We start from the raw sequence: 11,186 nt of genomic DNA, 5'->3' as shown, positions 1-11,186 counted from the left end.
TCTCAATATACAAGTTTATTGAAATATACACAGCATTAGCACAGATCAAACACCAGATCGCTGAAATATTACTTGCACATACTGTAGGCAATGTCAATGGTATGAAGAAAATGAAATGTTACAAAACAGCAAAGGCACTTTTTCCCAGGTCTAAATAAACCTGGTTTCGTTTTATAAGACAGGCTCTCAAAGAAAGGCACATGAAGAATTTTACACACAATGAATAATTGTGTTGCTTCTAATAATAGATTACAAATGATTTGTCATGCTTTTGTAAAACTGTTACGGTGTGAAAAGGTTACAAATGTACTGTCACAAGCAAAATTACATGTTCACGTAACTTTGTTTCTCGAGGCAGAAACATCTACAATACCTAAATAGTGTCAACCAGGTTGACTCAACCTCATATTGTCAAAATTTTCAGCTATGTTAAAATTTAAAACGTTCAGAAATGTTTCTTTGACACTTTGAAAATCAGGTCTACAAAACTGAACGCAATTTAACTCCAGCATGTGCTTACAAGAAAAATAAATTCTGGGCTACAAAACAGAAACAAAGGAAAAACTACTGAACATCATCACAAATGGAACGATTAACATTATTGATTCTGAGATGACATCTACTATCCAGCCCTATTATTAATTATGTGTAAGAACGTTTTTCCGGCCACACATTATTAAAGTACTCCGTACGCACACATTTCTGTTGAACGACAAGCACAACAGGTAAACATCTGCCTCTGATGGACTGACAGCACCATATTAATTGTATTATTTTGGATACGTGATCAATATTAAACCACAATCTGTGTGTTCATGGCAGTGAGAGGCCCCGTGTGAACCAAACCTGCTGTTTGGTGAACTCGACTAAAAAGGGTGTGTCGTTTTGGGCTTATCTTCCCCAAGCACAAGCTCTATGGGGTTCTACGGAGGGCTCGGAGTAAAAACAGTCCCCTGCTCAAGCCCCTCACCACCTCTGACACTGCTTCAGAACAAGGTGTGGTGACACAGAACTAGTCTACGATACAGACTGTGTATTATACAGAATGTTGAAGAAGATCCTGATGTTGAAATGCTATATAAAGGATATCCTCTTCAGGTAATGTAGGTTTCTAGCAGCAGTAACATGCATATTGTATTCGTGGCAAAGACCACTAGGTTGATGATCTGTCGGACAGCTATTTATTGTACTTGCATTGAAATGTGTGGCTTCGGGTTCAAGAATCATACACCTTTTAAACATAAAAGCAGTGACGTCACCCTAAAGTAATACAAATCAACAAGCAATATTGACTTTATATATAAAAGCAAACTCTTATGAGCCATGTGGGGATAAGTGAATCTGTATCGACAGCACAGTAGAAGCTACATATTGATCTAACCTATTTCATTCATTTACCCATTTATGCATGATGTGTGGGGACAAAGAGTCAGCTGATCACACTACATTGAGATAGGAAAGAGGACAGAGCACGCATGATCAGCAATGTGAATATTATTCATACACAGAAGCAAGAAGGTGTCCGATAATCTTTAGTGTGAAATTTACAGAACAATATTTCAAGATTTATTTTTGGACCTATTAAAATCCTTACCATGGTATATACACTCGTTGTTTTCCATGCAGTATTAAACCTAATAGCCCTATAATCTAAGTAACCAAGAGTAAAACGAACATGTCATGTACAGTAAAGGAAATATTTAAGATTTTATCTTGAGGTTAGTTAAATCACTTTTGATATTGAATTGCTTTCCTTAGTTTAGTTCCATAGTTTTTGGAGTTTTGTAATACACTCAACACAGACAGTTACGATGATAGTGAGAGAGTGTCAGCCACACCAGCTTAGCTGAATTCTCGATCGGGGAAGATGAGAGGAGCCACAAGGGTCCACATGTAGAGGGCCAGACCTAGCCAGCTGGAGCTGATCTTCACCCAGACTGCGGGCATGGTGCTTTGCATGGCCTGAGTGCTGGCGTCAGGTCTGAAGGTGGATGAGACGAGAGAACAGAAGAAATAAGATTTAGACTTGAGCTAGCCAGGCTAAGGTAAATCTATAAATCCCAGAATGAAAACATTGTGTTTAAAAATGTTGGGGTGGTTTCCCGGTCAGGGATTATTTTAAAACCGGACTAAATTACAGGTACATAAGGTTATTTCATTTATCTTTCACAAAAAACATAACTGATGTACATCTTAAGAGAAAACAATCACGTTATTATATGTCAGTGTAAGTGTTTTTTTCGATAAAGACACCTCTAAGGACCTACTCACACTGTCCCAATTGAACCGCGCCCGGGCGCATATGACACCTAAAGCCTGGTTCAATTGATTAGTGTGAGTGCTTGCAACCACACTCCGTTCACTTACCGTGCCCTGGCCTGGTTGGAAAAGGTGGGCTGGAGTGTGGTTTGATTTAGAAAGGGCGCAGTAAGAGCGCAAATTGCGCCAGAGCGTGGAACTGAAAGCATGATGTAAGTTATGTTTACTCTCTTATACTCTCTTATTACAATGATGTCGTGGATTGGTCTGTGCAGCAAGTACTGAAGTTAAACACACCTAATAAGCCACAAACTGAACATCACAAAGGATTCCGTTGTGCTGATAGAGATCGCTTTGTTTGTTTACTTTAATGAATTTGCATTGTAATGATAAAAGCGTGCTCGGGTGCGTATGGTACAGTACAATGTGAGGGCAGGAATGGGGACAATCGCACTCGGGCACGGTTGAGAGCAACCGGGCTAAATGTGAATACACCATAACATTTACATTAGTCTGGGACTAGGCTTAAGTCCTGTCCAGAAAACCGTCCCTTAGACAACCATGTCACCGCTGTCCTTTCAAAACCTCATATGTTTTATATTTAAATTAGCAATTTAAATGGTTAAATACTGTGTTGTCAAAGTTGACAAGCACTTTTTCTTACTTTTTATTGGTTAGATATCTGCAAAACCCAGAGACAAACATAAATGGTGACAAATAAAAATGATTTATGGTGAAACAAGGTTTCAGAAGGACGGCAGTGATGTGGATATGGTCTACATAAGGTTTTATCTGTGTTTGCTCTACAGTGCACAAAAACAAAACAAATTTAAGTTTAATACGGCTTCAAAAACCAAAAGGTTTGTGCCTGTGTGAAAAAAAGTCTAGTTTCGAAAAAAGGTTTCCTCTGCATTCTGAAATTAAACCAGTAACAACCAATGTATTTCAATCTACCTTTAAAAAAGGAAAAGACACTTAATTCGTCTGAATTTTAAATATCACTCCAAAACCCCAAAGCATAATAATGATCACTTACTTGTACCAGTTAGTGAGAGTCATCATTATGTAGAGAGAGGCTAGGAAAAGGTGGAAGTGGAAAAAGGAGTAGTTGTAGGTGACAGCGTCCTCCTCGTTGTCCACGGCACGCCGCGCACCATCCTCGCCCACCTCCTCACAGCCCTCGGAACCCTTCCCTTCTTCTGTCTGCATCAGCCTGTTCACCTGAGTGTTGCTGGATGAACGGATGCTAGACAAAAAAAAAACAGCATTCCACACTAACTTAATAGGCCTCAGACACACAGTTGGAGGAAGTATGCAAAACGCAGTACGTCTTAGGAGTAGAATGACAACATAGAGGCAATTTCAAAGTGAAAAGAAAATTTCGGTTAGATTCTTAAGTGTAAAACAAGCAGACCGTTTGCAATCCCAAAATGCCACAGAAGAAGCCATCACATATACATGCCTTTAAAATTAGAAACAGTTGATAATGATCACATTTAGTGCATAGTGTAACTCTTGAATGGCTTAATGTACCTGGCATAAAATGTGCAGAATAGGAAAATGATCAATCCCACAATGCCTTGAGCATCCCACCACTGCACTGTCCCTGGGGAGCTTGTGGGCGTGGCCTCGGCTGTGCTAATATTGGACACCAGGCTGAGTAGACTGGGGTTACATTCTCGATCTACAGGTAGGGTCAGACAAAAAGTGACATAGTGAAGTGAAGCTTGCGAACATGTATTGTGAAATAAAACAGACTAAATATCATTACATAATGCCACGTGACAAAACTACTAATATAGATTTCTGCTAATATCTAATATCCAACAAATATCTAGTGCTCATCTTATCATATTTTTGAATTTGCAAATATAGCAGCAAAAGCTGGACTATAACAGGGATTTTGGGAAAACTAGTAAACCAAACTCTAGTAGCTAGTCTGGTTTTATTCAGGAGACGACAAGATTTAGCACTGGGGGTTGCAGAACACAAAACTCACCAACAATTGCATCAACCTAAATTGGGGCAAAATGAAAGCTCGTGAAATGTCAAGTGACACAGATGTTTGACAGAAGTCAGTAAATATTTTTAAATATATTTTTTGTACTTACCAGGATTGTTAGTCATGGCAGACCAGGTGACGTACATAGTGTACAGAGTAATAATAGATGACTGAAGCAGACCAGACTGAGGTGAAGCCTCCTGCAAACACACATAAAAATGTATACAACAAACATATTTTTGGGAAAGCACACATCAGATTTAGTTTCCAGTCTAGGAAAGCATATGAATCTACTGTATGAGTCTAGTTTTTGAATGGAAAGCACAATGAAATATCAATATTGAGTCGAGTTGAAAATAAGGACGAAATCTGAAGACTAATGCAGAGAGGAAGAACAGATTCCCTTCAATACAACAGTGAGGTTGTTTCTATTATGTACATTATAAATCAGCGTTCAAGTCTGTTATGTCAGTTCCTGTTTGCTGCTTCCTGTGTAAAAGCACATTGAAAACGAACACACATCCTGATGAAATGTTGTTTAAAATCAATACACTTTCAAACTAATTTTTTAGGAAGCGGATCTCCTTCCTACTGACCGTAAACGTGAAACAGGAAATTATTGGAGAGAAAGAGATTCAGAAAGAAAGTGGGATTCAGGGTGCTAACTGCTAGGCCATGGCTGGAGCAAAATCAATATGCTTTGTTGTTTTCATTTTGAGAGCAAATTATGAGTGCCCAACATGTCCTAATGCATTCACTTCCGATTTAAGGAAAGAAATTAAGTTGAATGACACTTGTAATGGAACATATGTCCCCAAACACGAAGACATTGGGGAGAATGTCGATTTCTGCAAAAGTGCTCTATATTCATTATAACTGCCCTCATTTCAGAAATCTCTGAGGTTGGCATAATCCTTTATTGGGGCAGTGGTTTCCCAGACTTACCTGCACTTTGGGCAGAATAGAAACCACAGATACGACGACGCAGATAATAAGGTTGAAGCTGATGAAGAACTTGTGTTCGGTGCAGTTGTCGGGTTTCGTGTAGTACAGATAAAACAGCACGATAGCAGTAAACGCCAGGACGTAATGTAGGATAGTGAAGAACAACAGACCTGTAAGCATAGGTAATAGTTTGGTGATTCTTCCTTTGAACTGAGACACACTCCTTTTAAAGGCTATTGTGGTGAACAGGATATCCAACTGCCCTCATCGTACCTGAGAACCAACACTTTGTATTGCCCTCCTCGGCGTTCCTCACCCAGACTTCATTCCAGGAGTGGGCAAAGTCAATCAGGAGGATGAGCTGGATCAGGATGAAAACGAAGGATCCCACAATACCAAAGTAGAACCAAACTGTAAAGAAAAAGATCAGTATATGATTTGAATGGCACTAGTGAGCAGCAACATTAAATCAAAACAATTATTCGTAAGATTTTATAATTATCCATCAGAAAGAACAACTTATCATTGTGCTGGAAGTAACCAATAATATTTTAGGCACCATTATATAAAACAGATTAATGAACTTTAATGATGCAAGTCTCTTCCGATAAAACAAGTGAAAATTAACCAATGAAGATTAAAATAATAAATAAATAAATAAGAAAGATTTACTTATATTTACGTCATTCAAAGCACTGTATGTAACCAAGTGACTTTATGACACTAATCTTTCAGAAGGTTTTGTGGATTTTGTTGTAGATCCTATATCAATATAAAAATGTATTTAATACCACATTTAGTTGAACATTTCTTCTCTTAAGAAGAATATTTTCCATACGAAATATAAAAACATCATGGTCTTGTTTGGAAAATGTTCTGCATCTTTAACTCCATGCCATGAGAATTCCAGCTCGGCAGTAACAAGTTTTCATTGCTAATGTAATATACTTTGAAAAACAATAAGGTCTTTTCCCAAGCATCACATAACATTCAAAACAGTCATTAAAGAGTAATTGAGTCCTTCCCTGAAGAAAACTATGCATTTCTTGCATTCCATCAAATTTAGCTCCGTATTTGTATAATGGCTTCTGGGAATAACATCATCATGACTATTGCTACATTTGGAGCTTAATGTCATTGTCACGTTGTCATTGTGCATCTCCCTATGCGAATATACGCGATTATCTATTATGTACCATTGAAAAGAAACGGGATAAGGGACAGATCCCACTAAAATCATTATAGCACTCTCATGTAGTTCAAAAACATATGACTTAATATTTTTGTAATAATGAAAACATGTTCAACAATATGTTCCTGAGTGTTCTTCTCCATATAATATTATTATAACATTATAACATTATTAACTCGTCAATTAATCTAGGCCATGTCCCAGGACCCTTTAAGATGGCCGTCATTAAGCCTCTAATCAAGAAACCCAACTTAGATCCAAATGAACTAGGAAACTATAGACCGATTTCAAATCTTCCATACCTGTCTAAAATACTAGAAAAAGTAGTGTGTACTCAGTTGTGCTCTTTCTTACAAAATAACAACATGCACGAAAAATTTCAGTCAGGCTTTAGATCGTATCATAGCACTGAAACTGCGCTCGTTAAAATTACAAACGACCTGCTTATAGCATCAGATAAAGGTAACATCTCACTCTTGGTCCTGCTTGACCTGAGTGCTGCGTTCGATACCGTAGACCATAACATACTTCTAGATCGCTTACACAACTATACCGGTATTGAGGGACAGGCACTAGAATGGTTTAGATCTTACTTGTCAGACAGACATCAATTTGTCCATTTAAATGGGGAATCATCCAATTTAACGCAAGTAAATTATGGATTACCTCAGGGATCGGTTCTGGGACCCGTGCTGTTCTCCATATACATGCTTCCCATTATTAAAAAACATGGAATTAGCTTCCATTGCTATGCAGATGATACTCAGCTATATATCTCATCAAGACCAGATGATTCCTCCCAGCTATCCAAATTGGCAGAGTGCATTGAAGATATAAAACATTGGATGACCTGTAATTTCCTTCTTTTAAATTCTATTAAAACAGAAATATTACTTATCGGACCAAAGACAAGCAAACCAAATATTTCTGATTATAAACTGCAAGTTGAAGGATGTACTGTTACTCCAACTAATAATGTAAAAGATCTAGACGTTATATTAGACAGCAACCTGTCATTTCGAAATCACATCTCAAATGTCACAAAAACAGCCTTTTTCCACCTAAGAAATGTTGCCAAGTTACGAAATATTCTGTGTTTTGCTGACGCGGAGAAGCTTATTCATGCATTTATGACCTCAAGACTTGACTACTGTAATGCGCTACTAAGTGGTTGTCCTGCATCATCAATAAACAAACTACAGTTAGTTCAGAACGCAGCTGCCCGAGTTCTAACCAGGTCCAGAAAATACGATCACATAACCTCAATTTTATCAACCCTTCACTGGCTACCCATTAAGTATCGTATTGACTTTAAAGTTCTTTTAATCACTTATAAAGCCTTAAAGGGTTTAGCCCCTACCTACCTAACAGAGCTTCTATCACACTACAACCCATCACGCTCTCTAAGATCTCAAAACGCAGGACTTTTGATAATACCTAGAATAACTAAATCCACCAAAGGGGGTCGAGCTTTCTCATACGTAGCACCTGAACTCTGGAATAGCCTTCCTGATATTATTCGAGGATCAGACACACTCGCCAAATTTAAATCTAGATTAAAGACGCATCTTTTCAGCCAAGCATTCACTTAATGCAAAATATGCTAAATAAACCACCAGGAGATGCTGACACTAGATATTATTTACTAGAATAATTTGATTTATTATATAAAACACCATGTAGTGTGTTTTACCCTTTCTTGGGTTTTTCGTTTTTTTCCCCTGTAAAGCTGCTTTGGAACAATGCAAATTGTGAAAGGCGCTATATAAATAAAATTGAATTGAATATAATCCATAGGAAATACTCACATTAAAAACATAGGCTACAACAAACATTTGGCATTAATGACGCCAAACTCACACATCGTTTGCATACTGTTTTGCACTGTTTTGCCTGGCCGGGGGGGCTGCTAGAATTTGGTAGTCTTATTTAATTAACACTGCATATAGGAATTTATTGTGTGTCTGATATTTGACCTGTGTTTTGAATTCCATAACCTTTTATGTTTTACTTATAGTAATTTTTTCTTGTACAGCTGCTTTGTAACAATGAAAATTGTAAAAAGCGCTATATAAATAAAGCTGACTTGACATCGTAGCACGCCACTACGGAATTAATAGCTAGAAATCTATTGTATGGCGTCATAAAACTGGAAGTGGAATTTTTTACTTCAAAACTGCTGTACAAATGTCTCTTTAATCTAAATATGATGTACCATTAGGAAATGTTCCATCTGGGATGAAAAAGGCTCCAACTGTGATGCCAACAAGGATTAGGAACTTGAAGAACCAAAATCTGTTGACAAAAAACCCAGGTCAATTCATGTTAAATCTGTAGATCTGAAAGTGATACTTCACCCAAAAATGTAAATTCTGTCATCATTTACTCACTTTCAAGTTGTTCCAAATGTGTATACATGTCTCTGTTCTGATCAACAAAGAAAGATATTTGGAATAATGCTTATAACCAAACAGATCTCGACACCTATTGACTCCCATATTAGAAAAGATTACGTTATCATTTTCTTTGTTCTGTTAAACACAAAAGAAGACATTTTGAAGATTGTAGGAAAGCAAACAGTTCTGGGTCACTTTTTACTACCATTGTTTTTTCCTAGGATGGTAGTTAATAGGTGTCGAGATCTGTTTGGATATTAGGATGAAGGTGAATAAATGATGACAACTTTTGGGTGAAGTATCCCTTTAAATGTACGTGTATATAATTTTATGACTCACCCGTTCTGAATGGCAGCACGAGGGTCTTTGCTGCTCCGTACACGGATCATTATAGCAGAGAACAGGAAAAAGAAGCAAGCCATAGCAAAGCACATGCGGTAGACTGATTTGTATCCCACAATTACATCACAGTTCACATGGTTCTCTATTCCTGGTATCGTAGTTCCTCCTTGACAAAAGCCAGGAATCTAAAGGGGCAAAATGTAAAAAATTAAGATAATTCACACATTACAGTACTGAATGAAGGTTCAAAGTGGGCCCACCTTGCGAAGCTGTGTCTCCATGCCAGGTAAGATCATTATCACAGACACCAGTGTTCCCAGCAGGAGGAAGAAAGAGAAGACCAGCCGGGTGACAGTGGAGTTGTTAGAAGAGGGACAGCAGCCACACAGCAGACATGGAGCGGAGCCACACAAACACGAGGCCTGTAAAACAGAAGCAATAAAAAAAAAGACAGAATAGAGGAATTAAACATTAAAAAACAATCAATGCAGACAGTTGCAGCCTCCAACTGTGTAAAAAATGTGTTAAACATTCATAAAGTAAATGGAATGAAGAGTGAGTTAAGCTTTATCAAAAACTTGGTGATCTTAACAAAATACAGGAAAATGACATACCGTAATATAGGCAATTTTTTACATTTTGACCGAACACAGATGATGTGAGAGTTATATGAGTGAAATGCATGCGAGTGTAAAGTATTTCATGCAATAACTGAACATTTGACTTACAATCTTAATGTGTATTCTCCATGGCACAGATTTAAAATGTAATTCTAGACAATCACAGAAGACTTTGACTTCCATAAATCTACAGTAAACTGCAGTGTTTTATATATGATTGTAATGTTGTTATTCATTATGGGAGTTGTTGTTCAACTAGCGTAAAAAGTGTGAATGTAAAAGATACACACATTACAACAAAATCCAGTGTAGGAGGGTGTATCATAAGATCCTAACTGATGAGGAAAACTAAAATATGATAGGAATCTCAATGGTAACTTACTCCCCCAAAACAAACATCCTAACACAAGACACTTAGCCTATTGTTGTGGTACAACAAACACCACAGTTCAAGTCAAACTATAGTTCAATTATTTACGGTCTTTGAACAAAATAATGGGCGGGGCCACTTCACTAACTTACCCGAAACCAAACTCGTTTCCTAGTTAACATTGCGTAAATTAAACCCGTAACCTGACCGACTATGAGGAAATCAGTCGTTTTATAACACGAACCGCTTCATAGATTTGTCAAATATTTAAAATACAAAGCCATAAACGCTGCATCATTTCTTTACGTCACATGACAAGCACGTCGCCTGGTTTCGTTGTGATCAAAATAAAGCACATCCGTGTAATTTATATCCGTGAATATCTCGCTGGAATAGACTTCGGTTTATACATTATATGAACGTGAATTATATAACTCTTAAATGAATGTCAATTCAATGTGGTTAATTACGTATGTAACGTTGCGCAGTTTTGTATGTTGTCATATTTAGTAAGCTTAAATAACGTTTTGTCAAGAATTAATATAACTGTTATCACTTACACAGCTCGCAAGAGAGCACAACGCCATACAGGCCCCCATCTCATACAAAAATATAAATGACCACAAACGAAATCGTGAAAATCTTGGACGACGCGGGATAAGCTTTCAGTCTCTTCCCGTGACTTCCTCCAACTGCAAGCAATCTGCTGTAAAAGGCAACTTATGATGTTTCAAAATAAAAGTCTGACTTTTACGTTATTATTAGACTCTCTAAATCAAAATTGAAGGTTATTGTTTGTATCAAAGTTCCTATGCTTCAATGTATGAAGTTGGTCAGTGCAGTCTGGATGTAATACGACTGCAAACTTTATTTCAATACATATATGAACGTAGTAACGCATGAAACGTCCCATACCTATATCAATTAAAACAATGGAACATAGAAATATTAATTTACTATACGTTATTAATGAAATAATTAATGCAGATTTTAAGAGATAACATATTTAAAATATATTGTGGAATCAGTAAACCATTGATGAACTACGTCAGGTATTGCA

At 37.2% G+C, this 11,186-nt stretch overlaps 1 protein-coding gene across 1 annotated transcript; it reads right to left on the bottom strand.

The window, feature by feature from the left end:
- serinc2l (serine incorporator 2, like) lies at positions 1 to 10,836 on the bottom strand. Its single transcript, XM_079470048.1, has 10 exons — positions 10,687 to 10,836; positions 9,397 to 9,558; positions 9,134 to 9,321; positions 8,614 to 8,693; positions 5,480 to 5,617; positions 5,207 to 5,376; positions 4,371 to 4,461; positions 3,793 to 3,943; positions 3,296 to 3,505; positions 1 to 1,981 (listed from the first exon to the last, which is right to left on the bottom strand). The coding sequence occupies exons 1-10, from the start codon at positions 10,723 to 10,725 to the stop codon at positions 1,843 to 1,845; spliced, it is 1,368 nt and encodes a 455-aa protein (XP_079326174.1). The 5' UTR covers positions 10,726 to 10,836; the 3' UTR covers positions 1 to 1,842.
- Between the last annotated feature and the right edge of the window lie 350 nt (positions 10,837 to 11,186).

This window comes from Barbatula barbatula (genome assembly GCF_947034865.1).
Source record: "Barbatula barbatula genome assembly, chromosome: 12".
Lineage (NCBI taxonomy): Eukaryota > Metazoa > Chordata > Actinopteri > Cypriniformes > Nemacheilidae > Barbatula > Barbatula barbatula.
This window is presented reverse-complemented; position numbering and strand designations above follow the sequence as displayed.

Coding starts and splice junctions, on each gene's coding strand:
- serinc2l (XM_079470048.1), bottom strand. CDS start 10,725: ATGGGGGCCTGTATGGCGTTGTGCTCTCTTGCGAGCTGT. Junction 9,322..9,396: donor TGGAGACACAGCTTCGCAAG/GTGGGCCCACTT, acceptor TTGCCCCTTTAG/ATTCCTGGCTTTTGTCAAGG. Junction 3,944..4,370: donor TGCCATGACTAACAATCCTG/GTAAGTACAAAA, acceptor CCCTACCTGTAG/ATCGAGAATGTAACCCCAGT.